This window comes from Pholcus phalangioides, unplaced genomic scaffold (assembly GCF_987345545.1).
Source record: "Pholcus phalangioides strain wild (caught in Gottingen) unplaced genomic scaffold, Ppha-v1.0 ptg000007l_1, whole genome shotgun sequence".
NCBI classification, from domain to species: Eukaryota; Metazoa; Arthropoda; class Arachnida; order Araneae; family Pholcidae; genus Pholcus; species Pholcus phalangioides.
Genome location: NW_028301600.1, coordinates 55733210 through 55755087, shown reverse-complemented (window position 1 = coordinate 55755087; position 21878 = coordinate 55733210). Strand labels below are relative to the sequence as shown.

At 34.8% G+C, this 21878-nt stretch overlaps 1 protein-coding gene across 1 annotated transcript in view; it reads left to right on the top strand.

Moving 5' to 3' along the window:
- Positions 1-21878, top strand: part of htt (huntingtin) — a 441906-nt gene that overhangs the window by 101328 nt on the left and 318700 nt on the right. Inside the window, exons 10-13 of the mRNA XM_089233919.1 lie at positions 1708-1863; positions 10885-11027; positions 15950-16175; positions 18116-18271. Coding sequence (XP_089090045.1) covers positions 1708-1863; positions 10885-11027; positions 15950-16175; positions 18116-18271 — 681 coding nt within the window. The remainder of the gene's footprint in view (positions 1-1707; positions 1864-10884; positions 11028-15949; positions 16176-18115; positions 18272-21878) is intronic.

Sequence of the window (21878 nt, the reverse complement as noted above, 5' to 3'; positions counted from 1 at the left end):
ATTCTGATTAATAAGTTGATTAAGATCGTCAACATGTCTGATTCTGTGCACCCTGGTTTTCTCAGATTTTCTTAAGTAAACTTTACCATCACGAGTCCAGCAAAATTTATAATCATTATCTGATTTAAACTGTTTGCTAGCAAAAAGTACCTGTTTAACATACGGTGCGAGGTGTTCATTGAAGTATACCGAGTTAAGTCTTAGTCGGGGATCAATGGTCGTAGAATCTAACTCACTTTTCCTGGCTGTTTGTAGAAAAACATCAAGATTTTTTTTTATTGCTAAACTGAATTATGATGGGTTTAATTTTGTCTTTACGTGTAGTAGGAACTCGGTGAATCGCTGTGATGGCATCAGAGAGATCATTCAGGTCCATTGTAGATAGAATAGAGTGTTTGATTACTTTAGTATCTTCATTCTCGGATTCAGGCAGGCCCTGAACCTCCACATTGCACCTTCTAGTATATTGCTGCAAATCAGCAATTTCAGCGCTCAATTTTTTCACCTCCGATTTTAGAGCATTGTTCTGAAATTGAAGTTGCGTCTGTTTTTCTTTGCAATCATTAAGTTCAATGGATTGGTTATTCAGCAGTGCTTTGACAGTAGACAACTCACTTGTGTAAACCGAAAATTGCTGAGAGATAAATGTCATCAGTGACTTCAAATGGGCATCAATCACATTAGCAATGGACAATATTATATTGGCAGATTCAGGTGGTAGTGTTTTAGCAGATTCGGTTATTGCATTATGTAGATCACGGTCGTGAAAAAACATGGAAACATCATCATTATCATTTACTGTGGGCACTGGTTGGGGTGACGATCCCTGTTCAGATTGAATGGAAACACGATCAATAGACTGGGATGAAGTCGAAGGTGAACTTGAAGCCACTCCAGATCTTCGTTGAGCACCAACGTGAGGATTCGTACATTTCAAACACTTCCATTCAGACTTACGGGTATATATCTGGAAGTTTTTCTCAGAAAAACCAACACAGTAAAAATGATACGGGGTTTTACACGCTGAACAAACAATCTTGTCCTCCCTTGATCTGACAGTTTCATTGCAAGCAAGGCAAACAATCATTATGGGATTACTTGCAGACATGTTAACAACACCACAGCCGCAGCTTCAACAAAAAAAAAATGTAATTAAACCTTAAAACAAAATAAATAAGTTGGGAAAAAAATATATATATATCTATATACAAACAGAAGGTTCTAGCGAGATATTCGCACGAGCTACATGCACACAGCCTGTTGCCACCGATCAATCTTTTTTTGATCGATCTATTATATCTATGTTGTTTACATGTGCAAGATTGAGATTTCAGTGGTGGTGGTTGGATGAATAGAACCACCAAGCTTAGCAAATTTTTTCCTCCTATAGGGAAAGAAAGAGGAGGAAAGACTTACACCCTCCTCTCTCTTTTTTTGGATTTTTGCAGTTTCATACCCTTCCTAGAATCCTTTCAATTTTTCCCTATTGCTCAACAAAAAAACTTTACTTTTTCATTTCCCATGTGGACAGGACTATTATGTTCATTTCCAAACATATTTAATTATTGTAAAATGTCTAATCATTCTTTTTCTAAGTGAATTTTTTCTTCATCCAGCAATTCTGGTTTTGCTTGTGACTTGATAACATTTTTAGGTGCAAATATTTGAAGTTTAAGTTTTTAATGTAATTTTTCTGTTTTCCATTAGATGACTATCCTCCTACATATTTTGAAGATCCTCCAAAAAACAGTTTTGATCAACAAATTGATGATTACCCAGAATACGAAACAGAAGATTTCAGTGAAATCACAGAGAAGCTTCCTGCCACTATTTCAGGCAAAACTTTCACAATGAATGTTCCAGGTAGATTACTTTTGAATCTATTATATCTTACGTCATTAACAAAGTATGGAATGTCATTGTGTACAGTAGAACCTCTATATATGCCATTACCCTGTTAACCCTTGGACTATGCAAATATACTGGGACATACAGGGGGTTGATCTTAATTAGTGTTTATATTAGTAAAACCTGAGTATTTAACTCTTGATCTAATTTAATTGTTGCCAACCAAATATGAAATTACTGTAGTTTTCATTTTTTTTTTGCACATTGAGATTTAAGAAAAATTATGTCACTTTTATATTACAAAATCATGTGTTGCAGTGCAATTCCTTAATTTCTTGCTCTGTATATTCCAATTTTACACACGTGGTTAAATAATACAAAAATACTTTGTAGTCTAATTATTTTTCCATTTAACTCGTCCAATCTATGTGAACAATTTAGCTTAGCATCCAATATTTACAGTAAACCAATATTTTTAGAAGCAAAGGCAAACATTAATCTTGAAGTACCTGAATGTACTACATCGGGAAACCAAAAGGATCCAAAGATGCAGAAAACATACAAGTTTTAAATAGGCCAATTCAATAGATTCTTAGTCCAGATATTTAAGAATTATCAAGAATCTTTGACTAATTTCTCAACATGTCGGAAAATCAGGGTTGGTAAAAAAACCAAAAAAACCGGGTTTTTTTGGTTTAAACCAGGTTTTTTTGGTTTAAATAGTACTAACATTAAAAACAATGAAATTTCTGAAAAATCATTCAAACTTCTAATAATTAACTAAAATAAAATGGTTATTAATGTAATTAACACTATTCCCATACTAATTAATCAATAAATATTTCTTACATTTTAACAAAAACCAACTTTTGCAATTTAATTATTTTTTGCTTAACTCAATGGATCACTGTGTGTTTGAAAATTCTTTCAATGTTATTATTAATCATATAGTATATAAAGGTTTTTCTCCAGTTACTTTCAGTAGGCCTATGCTTAATTAGGAAGCTATTTTGCAAAAAGTAATAAAAATTAGATGAATATAATGTATTTAATCAAGCATAAATAATGCAGATTAATTAGCAATGATTTACGATATAGGGTGATTATAACAAAGGTTCTGATTTCAAAACTCTGTAAAAAAAGAACTATTGTCAAAATGACTTGAAAATTGACATGAATATTCCTGAAAAAATGCAATTTTATTTGGTAAAGGGGAAAAAATACTTAAAAATGTAAAATTAATGGCATCATCCAACATATGGGAAATTTGCTCGCAGAATGGAAATGATAGCCAGTCATGGCAAAATGATACCTTAATTATAGCATTCCACGATTTCATAATTCATGGAAACATCACGAAAAACGAAGTAATTGAACAAATAACTACAACTTACTTAAGAAATGTTAAATATGTTGTCCACCGCGTGTTCTGGCTATGAGGTTGAAAGCACAAAAATTCTTGTTCAACAGCAGAATCGGAGTATGCCCCATGGTCATAATGTGGATGTGCTTGCAATTCAGCTTTATTAAACCAAACGCCCCCCCCCCCGTTAATATTCCTGATTAACTTCTAACATATAGGGGATGTGCTGGAGATTGCAATTCACCAAATTTTGCAATCTGACCACTGTTTATGACATTTTGAGGTACCTCCCACAGCCAGACGTTACAAGGGTTAAGGTGCATCCTGTCAAAATGGGTTTTCAGCAGCTGCTTTGCTGGTATTGCAATGTGCATCTTGATAGAAGTTCTATCCACACACTGATGCTGTGGAAGTGCCAAAATGATGTGGTTGCACAAAATAGATTATACTGCTGGCCAAGTACAGCATCATCTACCTGCACATTTTGCACTACTTGCATTTTTTTTTCCTTTTGCGAAAGAAACTTCCATTGCTTCAGCAAATATCCATGCAAATTTTCAGGTCATTCTGACCAGTAGTTCTTATTGAATAGTTTTGGAATCAAAACTTCAAATTATAATCACCCTGTATATAACTGATTATTTTTCATAAAACTGTTATTATTCAGTAGAACCTTGATTAACTGGGCTTAATAGTGTGAAAGTATAAAAAAAACTACTATTGAATATTAAGACTGGGAGATATACAGTAGGAGATGTGCTACTTCTTATGGGAAAGAAAATGAAAATGTATGTGAGGTAATGTAACTACTAGTACACTAGTCTTTGTCCTTTAAGGACAGCTGGTGTCTTTATTGGATTATAGCACCACCTGCCCCTAGCATGATGGTGTCACTACTGTTGCTGCTTCTTTGTGAAGGTAAAAAGAAACCCTGTGAGATGATGCGCCACTACATTTAGATGTATGATGCAATCCTTATTCATGAATTTGCTAAAGATAGAGCATCAGAATGTAGCCAAAGGGTAGAAAATGTTGTAAGAATGAGAAATTTTGGCTTTTGTATATAACTTTTAATAACTAAGATACTTTATATGAAAAATATATATATATTCTGGCCACTTTTATGAGACTTTTTGAAAAAAAACACTTATAAAATCTTATGTCATTTAAAGATATACCATCGGAATGTATCCCAAGGATATAAAATGTGGTAAAAATGAAAAATTTTGGCTAATAATGAACCAATATGATATTTTTCAAGGAAAAAAACTATATTTAGGCAACTTTTATTTGATTTTTTGAAAAAAACCACTTGGTTAAAACCAAGGTTTAAACCATGGGTTAAACCAACGTGGTTTAAACAAAACAACCCTGCAGAAAATACAGGTATTCCTGGCATTGTGGTCTCCCTAGCTGTTTTCTGGTATGCCGGCTAATGTAGGGAATGCCATAAGAAGTTTATTTTAAAGCCATTTCTGGTGCTCCAGGGACATCACAAGTGAGTAAACAAATTCTTCCTTCACCTTTATTTAATCGTTCCGGAAAGATTACAGGGAGGGGGCATTGAAATGTACACTTTCTCTTTGTGATAGAATGCATTCTTGTTTTCAGTATTCAGTCCCAGGCCTTCCCTGTCTGTTCCCTCAAGTTTTCTTAACATCTTTGTCATCAAAGTATGGCTTAAAAGTGTGTCATTTTATTATTGGAAATTTTTAGAAATTTTGTTGTGAAACTAAAGCCTAAGCTGTCGCTCCTTATAACCTGCCCCCCCCCCGGTGCACCCTCGTTTGAGCCATCCCTGGAGCTTTGTGGTAAATCAAACATAATTTTTAATTTTATTTGCCAAATTTATGATTACTCATTATAGATATCCATAATTACTTGAGCAAAATAGGCCAACATTTCTGCTTTCAAAGGAAAAATCTGAGAAAAGGTAATATAAAAAAATTATATATATATATACTGTGTGTGGATTCTACAATAATATTTACCTATGTAACTTTTAGATGAAGAGAGTGACTTTTTGTACTACAAACAATAGGAGGCATGGAGGAAAAAATGCAGTAGAGCGTCAGTTATCAAAAACAATTGCGGACTAGGAGTGTTCGGATAACTGCTTTTTTGGATAACCGATCATTCACAAAAGAAAATTATACCAGTGTCATAGGAAGAGTAATATGAAACAAAGAAACAGTGTGATATTAAACACAAAACTACATATTTTGTATCACGCGTCTTGCAAATAACACAGAGAACAGAACTGACTAGCCTAGTTTGACAAATTCAAAATGCCTCTTAAAGGTAAACCCACAGTTTAGAAGTCGTCCAAAATTTTGTTTTGCTTCAAAGCTAAGCACCTGTTTTTTTTGCCGCTAAATGTTGCAAACATTTTAAAGACAGCAATTGGACAGCATCACATTCTTCTTTTTGTTCTAACCACTTCATGGCTTTCTCAAGGCAGTGAAAAGCTTCCTCACTGAATGGTTCTTTTTCAGCACGGTCGTCATCACAAGGGTCGTGTTGGTCGATGACACTGGCAATAATTTCATCATCAATACTTGATAGCCACAGTCATCAACATCACATTCAAGCCAGTCTTGAACATTTTCCTGGTTGCATTCTTCAAACCCTGAAGATTCTTTCATCAGCCCAGCCAGTTCTGACAGAAATTGGCTGTTTGGTGGCACTTTGGGTGCAGTGATAGACTCATCTGATGGAAGAAGCTTACTCCAAGCTTTTGCTAGTGTAGTGTCCTTGACAGTCACACAAGTTTCTGCTGCCATGTACATCCTTCAAGCCAATTTCTTTGTATAATTGCTGAATTGTTTTTTCATATTCTTCCCTGATCAGAACCATATACAGCAATGCTTTTCTGTAATGGTGTTTGAAACTTTTAGTGACCCCGGTCCTTTGGTTGGAGGACTGCAGTAATGTTGGGAGGAAAAAAACAACTTTAAATTTTCCATTTTCTCTTTCCAGTAAAAGGTTTGAGATGACTTAGGGTATTATTGATCAACAACAAAAATTTCCAGAATTCCAAGTAACAACCTGATGCTTTTTGACTTCAGGGATGAATACAGCGCCACGCCTTTCTATAAATATGCTTGTATCCATACATGAATTGTTTTGGTTCTTGTAGGTAACTGGCGATTTTTTTATTACCTTAAAGCACCCCAGATTTGTAGACTTCCCCATGATTAGCGAAGGTAGCTTGTGCATTCCATTAACATTTCTGCATACCATAGCAGTGACAGGCTTAGCATGAACCATGTGTAAACTGCAATGTCCTGGTTTTCTGGCATTTTCATCATTTTTCTGTGCTAGCTTCCATCTTTCACTGTCAAGTACACTCGCAAATTTTGTAATGACATCACTGTTCTTTTTAATGTCAGATATCATTGCATTTCCAACTCCATATTCCCAGGCTAAGGTTGATCCACTAGAACCATTCTTCAATTGGTCTATTATTTTAAGTTTATCGGAAACACTGAGAGAACAACACGTTTATGTTTAGTCACTATTGCAAACCGCACTACAACTACAGCACAACCTGTCACAAGCAAAGGCTCACGTGGCACTGGCAACGAGGCAAGATTAGTCATGTAGACCGGTTGGCAGAGAGGGAGAAAGCACTAGCTGCCGCTATCGGAACTTCTACATGGCATGCAAATTTTAATTTGCTGGATGGAACACTTTCAGTTAACCTTTTTCAGCCTTTTTAACCCAAAATCAACAAAAAGTTTCAGCTTCATGACCCATGAGACTGTTTGTTTTTCGAAATTAGTGAAAATTTATAACAGGACTTGTAAGTGGATTTGTACAACCCATCTCAAAGCCCCTGTGAATGAAGTTAGGGTTGTGACCAATAGCTCAGAAATCCTTGGCTGTAAATGAATTTTCACAACACAGCTCGGAAGCCCTGCAAATAAAATTTGTTTAGTGACCCATAGCTCGAGAACCCCCCTTCTGTAAATGGATTTGTGTCACTCGTCTTGAAAGACCCTGTTAATCAAGTTCGGGTCGTGCATCTTTTACCTCAAGAATCCCTATAAATAAACCTGGCTATGAATAGATTCATACGACCCTTCTCAGTGTAGCGTGCTCGTCAGCTACTTCTCAATCTCACCAGTTTAAGTCAATGAAAATCCTCTTAATTGGAGAAATTGCCATGATCTCTCTGTTGAGCCAGATGATGATCAGAAAATCAATCCATTTCACACGGTGACAGTTCACGATCAAGGGATCAGCATATCGAGGATGTGGCACACAATGATATCGGAATGCTAGTCGACGAAAACAACGGATCTCATCAAATGATGACTGCCATCACTATTCCTAGCAGATTCCAATTGAATTGTAGAACACCGATTCGTAGACAAGCAGACATATATCACCTTTCAGGAGGACGTCCGGCACTCAAGTTGAACCACTTGATCATAACTAGAACTTGCGAAATTATGAATAAACGAGAGCAATCATGATTGATAACTGCAGACCAGCCTGAGTAGTAAGATGCACTTCACTTGAAAATATTATTCAAACACATATTAGTATGTTATGATGAAGCGCTTTACTGCTCTACACACGAAGCTGCTTTCTAACGAACACTGCAGGAATGAATGCAACGATGTGCATAGCATCTGCCCTGACTATTTATAGTAGAGGTGAACCAGTTTATCTTCGGACTAATCGGAGTGCTGCTGGCTTTTGCCGTATGAAGAAATTGATGTCTTTCACTCGATTTACATATGGACATGTGGCACGAATTATTTTCCGAACACTATTTCATTTCTCAGTGGCAACAGTCTCAAAAAGATGGAGGAAGTTGATCAGGCTTCTCCACGATATTTACATGGATTTGGCAATTTGAGATCATGGAATTATTATGCCAGAACAGAAGCCTGCGGGTACCTCCTCCCATGAGACAAGGTATTTAATAACAATGCAATTCATTTCATCAGATATGTATCAGAAATTTACTTCAAACGCAATGAAATAACATATTAATGCATAAACAATATAAATACATTCACAAATCCCCTGACTCAAGCAGGTCTTCTCCCGGGGGACCAATTAGAATTCTGAAAAATAGAACATATGAGCCCACATAAGAGCAATATGTTACACCAAAAGTCCCCACGAATCAAGTGTGGGTCATAGCTCAAGAATACCTGGTTGTAAGTGTATTTGTATGACCTATCTAGTAAGCCTTTGAGAATCAAATTTGGGTAGTGACCCATAGTACAAGAGACCCTGGGTGTTAGTGGATGTTGAATGACCCATCTTGGAAGACCTTGCGACCCAAGTTTGGGTTGTGACCCATAGGTTAAGAACGTCTGGGTTAACCAATGTTTCATTTGATCACTATTCGGATAATCGATGCTCTACTGTAAATTCCAAGACCACAAATATTGCATACTAGATACAGAGTCAGATCAGAATAAAATTAGACTGTATACATGAATATACAAATACAACAAATACAAATACAACGCCACAACAGGCAAATTGCCCAACGAGGTGGCTGACTTAAGAACATCATGGATCCCCGAGCCATTTTTTGGAGGCCCTACCTACTACTGCTACACCACACATGCACCCCGCCCACACCCCTCACTCCCCGCGGAACCCCCAACGAATCGGTACATGCGGGAATGTGCGTGTACTTGTAGTTAAACCTGACTTGAAGTTTTTTGTTTCTCTGTAATGCTTGTTATGTGTAGTGCTGCCATCTGCCACCAGTTTTTCTAACTATGAGTGAAGTGTTATGATTGAATGATTTATCGTTGTAGGACTGTTGCTCTCTGTGGCGAGACTTTTTAACGGGGAGATCGGCTCGCATTTGCGCCTTGAAGTTGGGAACCACAGAAAACCAACTTCGGCCGACCACCACTGTGGGGTTCGAACCCGGATCCTCGCATCGCGAGTCCGTCACTATAACCACTCGACCACCACATTGGCAATACATTTGCCACTGATTACCAATACCATGATGATTACCAATATCATGAGCAAAACATTTTTGGATTGCTAATTAACTTAGCTTTGAATGGTCATTAATGCTACACTGCAAAGCATCATACTGACAAATTGGTAAAGCTTTTTGAGTGTTTTTGCTCTTCGATACCAATCCATTATGTAAAACCATTCAATGTTATTTATTCAACTTACCGGTTAAATGACGAAATTTTCTCTTTTTCCAGTTTTACTTTTTTCCTTCATCTGTTTGTTTAAATTTACTTCCTATATATATTGTACGTTGCTGTGGTATATATGTCAGCATTACTGATTGCCAAAATATATACAAGATCATTAACTTTTTGTTCAAATTTTGTGAGAAAGTATAGAATAGCAAAATAAATCGATTTCATGCAGGAAAATATGCCCACAATTTAGAGGTAGCTGTTTCAATTTTTACTGCAGTTGTTCAATGAATCAGTTTTTTCAAGTTAAGTTTCTGGTGAGTTTGAGTGTCAACTTCACTATGATAGCAAGCAGTTGGCATTATCAGGAGGCATTAGATGACACTGACTGCAATGAGCAAAACAATCAAAACTATAACGGTATTGTTAATTTACCATGCATTCAAAATTTTCTTCCTGGTTAGTAGTAGTAGCAGAGTCATTTAATTAGGTCTTTTATTTCTTTCAAAAAGTTAGCCATGGAACAGAGAGGGTCTCATTTTGCTCAAGGCAGAGGTCCAAGTTCAACTAAACTTTTTTTTTTTATATTGTAACAGTTGGGGTGTTTATAGATTTCTATTTCCTCTCTATGTATGATCAAGGGAAAAATATTTTGTGTGGGATAAAAAGCTCAATTTTTAAAATTTATTTATGTGATCATTTTGGGGTGTGCTCTGCAACCGCAGACTTATATGCATTTGTGATATGTAATCATTTTTTTCTTCTGTGCTATTCTATATAACTATTTTTATAACTTTTTTTTCATTCATAAAAATAATTTTTTCCTTCTATAATATAGGGGATTTCAAAAATAATCACCCGATTTGAAATGCGTTTATTACGAAAAATATTGAACATAGACAAGATTAATTTTATATTACATGGCTAATCATTAAAGTTTTTTACAAACCAAATTAAAGGTGCTCAATATGCCCACCTCGAGATGCATGGCATATGTCTATACGGTAGTCAAATTCGTCCCAAACTTTTGTTAGCATTTTTGCATCCAGGCTCTTATGAGTATCTTCAGTTCGGCTAATGTAGCTGGAAGGGGAGGCACATAAACGTAGTCCTTTATAAACCCTCACAAGAAAAAATTGCACACTGAGGTCCAGCAATCTTGGAGGCCAGTGATGTTTAACTGAATCATCAGGTCCCATACGGCCAATCCATTGTTTAGGAATGTGATTGTTTGAAAATTCTCGAACGTCCAAACTCCAGTGTGGTGGTGCCCTATCCTGCTGCAAAATGAAGTCACCCTAATTGGTTTCTAACTGTGGGAAAAGCCAATCTTGACAAACACTGAAGTGGCAGCCAAAGGAAGAGTGTTGGTGCTACCTGTCGGCAACTGCGTGAAACAGGAGATTTCCCTCTTTCTACCTATACATTATTCGATCAAAACGGATTAAAAGCTGAATAGTTATTCAATTTTTTTTAAATTGGATGATTCTTTTTGAAACACCCTTTATATTTCTGTACTCCATTTTTCAGGTGTGCATAGTTCAGGAACACCAAGGAAAATACCACCAGTATTAAGAAAAGGTGCTAGTGATGACCGATTGCTTGATAATGATGAGGATTTGTGGGGTGATCAAAACTCTACTCCATCACCCAGTACTAAATTGGAATTCAAGGTGTTTTTTTTTAAATTGTAATTTGCTTTATTACTGGAAAATTTTGTTGAAATTGCCAAAGACAATTACAATAATGAGATAACTTGCGTGAGAAGTCCCATGCCGGTTCTGCTAAGTCACCAATGGTTTCAGCAGCTAGATTAGCAGTTCCTGACTTTTTTTTTTGCCATGCCCCTCCTAAGCATTTTGTAAAATCCTAAATCCTAATGCCCCTTTGAAGAGACAGATGGGGAAGGGGCAAGATGATCGAAAATTGAAGAGAAATTTGTAAAAAAGTTAAATATTGAATAAAAATTCTGTAAACACAGTTTCAATCAATTTCTGTAAATTTGAAACTTTTTGAAGTTTGAAAACTAAAATTTTCCGTGGAGAGATTCTCTGTGCTCTCCTCGAACTAGCCAGTATACTTCTCCCCAGAAAAGTTATTATTATTATTATTACTTATGCCTCTTTCTGTGACGTATACAGCACTGTGACGTGTATACACCTCTCAATAATGGACACCCATTGGACCAAAAATTTTGTCTGCTGATGAGGATTGTCAGTTAATGGATAGTGAAACACAGAGGCCCGGCAATGTAATTTGTAAAAAGTGTTTGTTATCGGGAGGTGCCCGCTAAAGAGAAGTGTCTGTGAAGGGAGGTCTAAAGCAGAGATTTTCAACCTTTGAGACAGTGAAGCTGGCCAAAAGCAAAATTTCCATGGCCAACAAGTCATAATGTTGTATCTCCATTTGCACGGTGACATCTTAACCAGTGGATCCAACAGGGCCACAGGGCTTTGAGTCAAATAGCTATATTAATTAGTCAAAAACTATATTAGAGGTTTTTTGCAGAAATTAAAAATTTAGTGCTTATGTTTATTGTATGGTGTATATCCCCTCTGTGAAATAGAGGTCAGGATTAATTTCTAGGAAAAGGAAAACATGAAACTCAAAATAGAATCCTGCTACGATAAGGTGAAAGTGAGCATGAATTATATACCCAAGTCAAGTTCACTACTGAAGAATGTTTCTAGAGAAGTTATAATGATACCTCAGCTAATGAATGCCCCAACTTATGAACTTTTGGACTAAAAAAAAAAAACAGATTTTTTTTGTTTTTCTACTTCGACTAATATTCTCAAATAAAAAGTCGGCAAAAGACATTTTAATTTATATGGATGCATCAGCTCTCATAAAACAGTCCCATCATGAACAAAATTTTTGTGCCAATCAAAATGAATCAAACGAGTAACACTTGAGCCAGATTAATATATTTCTACCTCAGAATCGCTTCTCTTTCAGAAAGATTTAGAGCCATTTTATGTGAAATGAATAATTAAGCTTAGAGAAAAGGCATTAAAAAAGCCTTGGACATGAATGTTTCAGTGCATACGGGAAATTCTTAATACCAAACTGAACAGACTAGAACATTCTAGGAACTTATCCTTTCCATCTACATGTGTAGGAAAGAGAAATCATCTGATTTTATCAAAACACAGCAGAACAACCTAGCATACATAAAAAAAGAAACGTGAAATGAAAAGATATTTAGTTTTTCATCCTCCTTTGATTTGTCCTTTGATTGTGAAGGCTTTTCTCTCAGCCCTGGATCAGTTTCTAATTTTTTGTTGGGCCTTTTAGTGTTTTACAAAAGTTGCTTTGAAATTTTGAGCAATTGCTAGAACTATTTTCCCATAAAAACCTATCAAAAATCGAGTTTCTGCTAACGAACAATATTCTGAAGCAAATTATCTTTGTTAGCCAAAGTAGCGCTGTATTAAGCTACTGAAAAAAAAAACAAAAGAGACAAAGGAGGCTGAGATGTAATCTATTCTAATTGTCTCAAGCTATCTGGTGAAACAGTTCACACATGTGAACCCGTTCGATGGAGGTAGAGGACCCACAAAGTCAAGATGAATGCAGCCAAACTTTCTGGAAAGACTAATTTATGCTGTGGTCAATATAGAAATTACAATACTACAAAATATATAAATAAATAAATAGCCTAAAAATTATTGATCAGTGTGCAGCTTATCAACATATACCAAATCTATTTGAAGCCTCGTGGTCAGAAATTAAAAATTTATCGGATACATTAAGACACAAGAATGTTATAGGGTGCAATTATGTATTATTAAGAATTGACGGCATCGATAGAAGGCAGCAAGTCATATTTAAAAATATTTAATTACAAATAAAAATTATGGAAAGTTAAATTACGATTTCATTCATGTTAACATTGCGGACAGCAACCCTTGTCGTGTTCGCTTAAGTCTGTGTAGTACGTTGGCTAACTCCTTGTTTCCAAGTTTTTCTTCGTTTTTTGCTTCTTCCCAGCACCACTGAATTTATATTGCTTATTTCTGGGACGCACTAGATGCACCACAAAACTATACAAAAAGGTAGGATTCTTTTTTTTCCTTTGCTCAGTCTGAATTGGGAATGGTTATAATAAGAAAAAAAAAAGGGGGGGGGGTTAAATATCATTTAATAACTCTGGGGAAATTAGAGAAAATAAAACTTCATATGCTGTGTAAATTTAATTCAATCTGCAACAAGAGATATACAGGGCTCCCACTCGTCCTACTTTTCCTACTTTTTGGTAAAATGTCCTACTTTTGTCTTACATTCTCGGTTTTGTCCTACTTTTCCACCAAATCCTATCGACAAAATTTGTGTAATTGATTTTAATTGAGCAGGAAATCATTGATATATTGCCAAATGTTACAAATGTTGAAGAATGCAATTAATGATTCTGCCAAAGCAGAAATTTTATCATTTTTAAGGTTATTTGGGGGGGGGGTGTACGTGGACCATTTAGTTGATTAATTTTTCATTTGCTTAGTTTGAGGGTTCAACAAGTATAGTAGTCATTAAAAACTTCTGTCTGGATGAAAAAAATAAGTTTGTATTTATTACTTCATGGTCTTGGACAGTAATTAACATTCATCATTCAAAATTACGGTGCAAATAGGTGAAACAACTGTTTGCATTTCAAAGCAGTTGGATACATAGTCCTATTCTAGGTTTGGTGATTCTGATGCTACCCAATAGCATTCAGTTGTCTTCTGTATTTTTAAGGCATGAAGAGGCATAAACAATATTTAAAATGCTCAGAAAAGAGCTAGAAAATGGAAGTGCTTCATTTGTCAAAAATGATTACACTGGCATTGAACAGTAAAATGTGAACAAATCCTTTTAAAAAAATTATGGACAACACAGTAAAACTATTTGGTTCACCTTGCCTTATTTATATTGTATCTTGTAATCTACACATTTTGCACACTGTGCTTTCGAAAGTGGTCTCGAAGAAGCGTCATTCTTAAAAAATGTACGGCTTCATGATTTGCTGTGCATTGTCGAAGAGAGTCGACAAGCTCTGCACTTTGGAGAAGACTCCAAAAAAGAATGTAATATAATTATATCAGGAGAGACAGCAAAGAATTATCTGTGGTTGCTAGTACACTGTTTTGGCCAAAAATTGGTTTTGTAACCAAGTCATTTATCATTTTGCTTTAGCATGAGTCAATCTTATAGAAAACTGAAATAGTGCTATGAAAAAAAAAGTTTTTTGAACATGCAATTTAAAAAAAAAACAAAAAATTTTTTTAGGGATTTTTTTTCCATTATGCTATCGCGCTTCCCAATGATTTATATGAATAGGGAATCAGAAGAGAAGTGTCTGAGAGAGAGAGATTCTCATTTGCTTTAAATTTAAATCAGAAGATTATTTGAAAGAGCTAAGATTTTTTTAAAGAAATGAAAAATAAAGAATGGAAAATCTCAATCGGAAGAGAATTAATAAATCAATCTATTAGTAAATATATAAATGTGTGCCTCTAATTTTTAATTAAAATGGATCCTGCTTATAACGTTTTTCAAAAAACTGTCATAAAAAACGTAAGCAGGAAAACACTTCAAACAGGGAATCTTAATGAGAATTATTTATAGAGTTGGGACGACGAAAATAAGTCTGACTAAGTGAGAAAATGTTGTGAATGAGAACGTTATAAGCTGGATCGACTGTATATTTACGATAGATTTATTACATGTGCTAAATTCCACATGTTCAATTCTCAGTGTTAATGGGCTTTTTTGCTTTTCCTATTAGTAGACAATGAAAGTAAATGAACCTTTGGATAGAACATGTTTTTAGAAATTAGTTCTTTGATTCACAGAGATACCTCCTCCTCTTACCCAGAACATGGCCCACCGCATTGTCTCAATGAAGAGATATAAGCAGGTGACGAAAGACTTGGAGCATGCTAGAAAAAATTCATGAATACCAGTGGGAGGGACCATACTTTTTTCAAGATAATTTTTTTCGAAAGAGGCCCACTTTCACTCAAAAGAGACAGATTTTTTTTAATACCCTGGGTCCCAGGCAAATTAGAGTACAGCAGCATCTCTGTGGTGTATTACACTGAACTGCCCAATTCACCCCTTATGCCCAGTTTTACTTTAACACAAGGATTTTCAAACCTTTTACGTTTGTTGCATGGATTATTTAATATTATATAATATGGTAATAATAATACATTGTTTAATTGTTATAAAATTTGGGATTTGTCATGTAATTGAAATTCTGCAGTGAATAAATGAAATATTTTAACTTTAGAAAGAAGAAAGAGCAATTGAGGCTGAAAAAGGTCATATAAATGAATGAGTCGTATAAACTGGGTTTCATCATAAATAAGTTATTTTGGGAATTCCAAAGAATTCTCAGGAAATATGATTTCCTGATTCCCAAACGCTTCAAAATGTCAGGAATTGGGAAACCTTTGTGTCAAATATATACCTGTAGAGTAATGTGTTTCATACAATAGGTAATTTTTACTGTTCTTACAGAATGCATTTTTTATGCTTGATATAAATAAGAATGCAATTTTATGTTGTGTAATAACTAATAGCATTTATTATTGTTATTTTCACCATTCAGGTTGGCAGCATTGGAACATTCACAAGTGTGGATGTTCCTTTGAAATATTGCACACGTCTCTTGTGTTCATCCTTTCTTCTACCAGGCTTATCTGGGTGTATTATGCCTGATAGAAATATTCGTGTAAGTGTGAAGTCCCTTGCTCTTGGTTGTTTGAGCTGTGTTGCATCAATTTATCCTGAAGCTGTAATTTTGAAACTTCATTCAGAGGCAGAAAATTTCCAAGGTTTGTTTTTTTTTAGTAAAGTTTTTACATTTTTTTCAACACCTATGCTACTTTTGCTTATTTTTCTTCCCATTGTAACAAGTTTTTCATGTCAAAATACAACTATTTTTCATGAAATTCCAAAACTATGCATCAATTTTTGAAATAATACATTTACATCTATTAAAAAAAATAGAAGAAATACAAAGGCCACAACAGACAAAATGCTGAACAAGGTGGCTGAAAAAATATGGCCATGAAAAATATGGATGTCAAATGCATATGTAAACTACAAATGTACAACAACTGTATTAAAAATGTGCAACATAAGTAAAATTATTGTTTTATATATGATCTCACTATAAAATAAAAAGCAAAGGTAAAAATCTTAATAAACGAAAGTTTTCAGGGGTTATGCTTTTTAACAAAAAAAACCTTTTATTGATGTTACAGTGAATTATGGCAAAAAAATGTAGTGCTACATGAATACAGAATTCTATATATGTGATCAGATCACAAAGAGTCTTCTGAGGTCTTTCACGGATTGCAGTCCATAAAATATCCTTATAGGATTGACCTCATCTAAATTCATAATTTATGAGAGGGATTTTCTTTACAATGCTTGTTCTAATAAACACTTATTGGAGAGGGAGGTGTAATATAAAAGCAAGAGCTCTCTTTTTAAATTCTCATTACTAGGGCTAAGGTTTTTATGTTTTAAAAACTTCTAAAAAATGCTCTATAAAAAATGCATTTGTGCTCTTAAAAAACTGTAAATATGCCCTATAAAATGAAAAATGTTTTAAATTTTTTTTCATTCTTATCTCAAATTACAGTTTTAGCAAAATAATATGATAATGAGAAGTGTTGATGCAGTCTAACATTTTGAACCATTACTTTATTTTTATGAACAAAAATTCTTCATTTTACTAACTAATCTCATCAAGCCAAAAATTCCCTCTAAAATTTCCTTTTGAGTAATTTTTCCCCACAAATTCAGAATTAATGTGCTGTCATCTATTGGTAAAAATACCTGGCCAAGTACTGTATTTAGCTTTAGAAAAGCATCGCACAAAATTGAAATAAATAAATAATTCTTTTTATTTGATAAAAACTCAAAACTTCCCACAAATGCTAAAAAATTTCCCCATTTACCAATTTTTCCCAGGTGTTACCATCACAGACACAGATTCAGATGATAATCTATCTACAGCCACACACCAGTCGTTGAAGGGCTAGTATTTTATGCTCCAAAAATTCAATGTCATTGCTGATTGGTTGAAAAACATAAATTTCAGGATTTTCCCCCAATGAGCAACAACATTTTATTTTTGGTGCATTAAAATCCTAGCCCTAAGAGCTCTCATCAGAGGTGGGAACTGAAAAAACCAGTCTGAATCGGGATTGGAATAGCAAGGCAAAAATTTAATTTTTATCAATAATTATGAAATATGCAAAATATGCCTTAAAATTTTGAAAATATGCTTTATCACGAATACATAACGAAATATGCAAAAACAAAAATCTGAGCCCTACTCATTACTGTTTCAATTAGCAAGAGCTCTTTGTTCGATTCATGTTCTTCAGCATTAGTTTTTCTTTCTGGAGATTTAACCGTTTTACTCTCAATAGTAAAAATAAAACTGTTTAGTTTAAAAAATGTTTCATAGTAAAAAAATTTATAAATGAATGTTGATTTTATTGAGTGAAAATTTTACAATGTTATAGCATTGATTTTTGAATTCATTCTTAGTAACTTAATTTTATTAACCAGCTCATTGCATTAACCAGTAATTTTAATTGATTGGCTGGTATTGTATAAAGGGTTTTCAATATAGAAGGCTGAGATATAGAGTTGATTGTGTTTGTTCATTTTGTGGAATTTGACTGAAAATCATAGCTATTATGACAATCATTTATAAATTATTGACTATATTTGATATTATTTGTTTTTATTTCAGATGAGCAGCATATATGGGATGTTTTCATGTATGCTGATCATTCTGATCCACATCTGAAAGGGCAGTGTGCTGTAGTTATTGGAAATTTTATCTCTGGTGTTCTTAAAGAAGCTACTGGATGGTGGGATGAATGGCTAGAAAAGCATAATATTTCTGGTGAGTCTTTAGTTTAATATATTTTTTGTTTTAGTTATACAATTTTCAATGTTTCAATCAAGGCTGTAGTGAGAGGGTGGTCCCCTCAAAATGTCAGCAAATGATCAGTATATCTGTATGCTGGAGGTAAAGGGCAACATGTCCATAATGCACAATCAGGGTTGTAAAAAACCCAGCGCAGGCAGGTTTTATTATAAAACCCAGTTTTTTGGGGGAAATCAAATATTTTTCCCCTTAAGTTGGATATACAACCTCTGACAATAAAGTTCGGTGAATGAAGTCAGAACGCCCGATCTGGCAACACTGGTGAAGCAAAATGCTACACATGAGTAGCGGCAGGTGTTGATCATCTGCCACCACCGTTGTTCAGTTGAGCGTCGTTTGTATTCTGTGAAAGACTTGTTTTACAAAGTGCTTGTTTAGTGCGTTAGTTCTTAACTGAAAACAGGAAAATGAACAAACAAAAGATCAATTTAAAGTTTTGTTTTAAGCTTGGCAAGACACCGAAAGAAACTCGCGCAATGCCGGTACGTGTTTATGAAGATCAAGCACTGTCCATGAAGTGTGTGTACGAGTGGTTCGCCTATTTTAGAGAAGGCCGGAAAAGTGTTTCTTACAACCCCCGTAGGGGAAGATGGGCGACCTCAGTCAGTGAGGAAAACATTGAGAAAGTGATGAAAATGATCATGAAAGTTCATCAATTGATCGCGAAACGTCTACGCAGGGTACGACCTCAGTATGCACAACAAGGTTCATGGTTTCTTGTTCACGACAATGCTCGTCCTCACACAGCCAATATCGTCAAACAGTTCCTGGCAAAAAAGGGGGTGGTGAAAATTGAACATCCACCATACTCGCCAGATCTCAATCCTCCAGACGTCTTCCTATTCCCACAACTCAAACTCGCTTTAAAATTAAAGAGATTTGACGATATTCCTGACATCCAACGAAACGTGATGAGACTTTTGAACTCCATCCCAAAAGAAGACTTCTTGCAAAGTTTCCAGGACATGTATATGAGATCTCAGCGGTGCATAGTAATGGGAGGTGACTATTTCGAAGGACAGTAAGGTAACTTTCGTTAACATTTCATCTACGTTATGTTACAGGACCATTCACTAAACTTTATTGTCAGAGGTTGTATATAACTTGAATTTTTAAGTACATCCTTCATTATGTCTGAATATAAACTTTTGGTGCATGTTAAGTTATGTATTTGATTAATAAAATTGATATTCCTATTGGGTAATAATTGTTCATACGTGCATACCTACTTCTGAGTAATATCTGAACCTTGAGTTGTATGTGAAACTGTGGCGAAAACATTGTTCGTGGTAATATAAACCAATTTTTTTAATGAAATTTCAATCATGATGAGTTAAATTAAAAATTAAGAAAAAAAAGCTAGGTAATTAGTGAACGCTTACAAGTTTTTTTTTAATGTTTCTATTCTGTGATAAAAAATTGTAGTTTTAATTCCACTTTTAGACATCTTATTGCATTTACAATTACTTTTATAGTACACCTATATAATACAATACAATTATATAGTATTTGCTGTAATATACATTATTCTTTTCAAGCAACACTTGAAAATGTCAATTTAACCCTTGAATTCTTTCTAACATGATTAGATGATCAGCAGATAGGTGATAACAGCTCAGTAGGCTGCTGAATCACTCGTCATTAGCAATTTGAGGGAAAAACATTTTTCTTTTGGACATACAGAGTGGTATATTTTGAACTACTTACATAGTTTGATGATTAATGAAGAAAAATAGAATAGGATTTCATAATTTTTTGAAAATATTGATCCTAAATTATTTACACTTCAATTTGAAAAGTAATGCAATATTTATAAATGAAAAGACAGCGCATCTGGGATTTATCATGCCTTAAGTCACCATGGCGACTGGAAAATCATCATCATTGGCACTTGAAATTTTCTGTATCTAATATTTAGGTTAGAGTCTAAGGCCGACATTACACTATAAAAGTTTGGTAAAAGTCCTTTTATAAAACTTGAAAAATGCAGCCAATAAGGTCACCGGTGGCATTTTCTAGAATTTAACCAATAACCTCATTGGTTAGATTTTTCAAGTTTTATAAAAGGGATTTTATCAAACTTTTACAGTGTAACACCGGCCTAAGGATGATATAAAATTTTCTAATTTCATGGCAGTGTGTGTCTTTTAATATGAAAAGGGGTCATGAAGTCTTAGAAAAGGTGAATAAATATTATTCAGGACCATTCTTCTTGAGAAAAAAATACCATGCTGGTATTATAAAAGAAATCTGGCTGGTGCCTAAATTATTTTTTTCAAATTTTTCAACCCCTGTAGAAAGAAATGTATCCAAAAGTATTCTGATCGATCAAAAATAAAAGCTTCAGCTATGTAGCCAGTACCGTTGGGGATTTTTTTTTGGTTTTTAATCTGACCCAAACTTTCAGGAGCTGAAGTAACTTGCTTCTCGTTTTCTAAAATTTCTAATGTTAAGCATTTCGAAGAATATTATGAACAAAACAAATCTACAAATTAATAATTCAATTTTTAGTGTCTATATTTCCATAAAACCTGTGATTTCCTAGAATGAGCACTTCTTGTTCATGTAGCCTGCTTGTACCGCATTGTTAAAGACTGAATCACACAGCTATCACTGAACTGAGTTCATCCCATCCCTTGAATTTTTCACCTAAGTGACGACCTTGCTGTCTTGCAGTGACTTGTCATAAATTTTCCAAGTTTATTTCCAACATCCTATTTTCATTGCAATCATTCTTTTTCATTCGCAAATGATCCTAGAATAATTTGTTTACAACACTACCAAGAGTCTGAAGATAGCAGTCATTACTGCTGTCGCTGTGGTGGTCGAGTGGTCATAGTGACGGACTCGCATCACGAGGATCCGGGTTCATTTTCTCTCAGGTTTCTTTTCTACTTTTTTTTGCCTTGGAGTTGAGGTAGCAACCGAAAAGAACAATGTCATTATGTAGTCACCCTACATGGGGGTAGACATTATATGGATGGGGCAAAAAAGCTATTAAAAGCTATTTAGTCGGGATGAACAAAGAACTTTTTTTTCTTTGCTTGTCAGGACCTTTCAACATCTGTAAGATATTGGTTTTCTGCCGAAAGGACAGGACCTTCCCCCATATCGTGGACTTATTGGACTAAAAAAATGGCACTTATTGTAAATCTAAATTCAGAAACTTCAGAATTGCTTAACTTCAATTTTTTAATATTTACTGTTTAACCAGTCAAGTGGTTACGACGGCGTTTGCGGTCGCTGCCATACGTAATGTTGGTGCCTACGACGGCAGTTGCCGACGCGCGGACTTTTTTCGGTCTTTTTCACCAGTCAAGTAGTTAAGACGGCATTTGCCGTCGCTGATATACGTAATGGTGTTGCCTACGACGGCATTTGCCGACATACAGACTTTTCTGTCTTTTTCACAGATATGACTAAATAATTTGTCATACATGTGCTACCATCTCTGTACAGCCGTCCTTCTACTTTATTATCTCATCACTAGATGGAGCTGACAATTATATTTCAAGGTCTGAGATTATTATCGCTATTATCTTTGTCATGCTTTGCAAAGCTG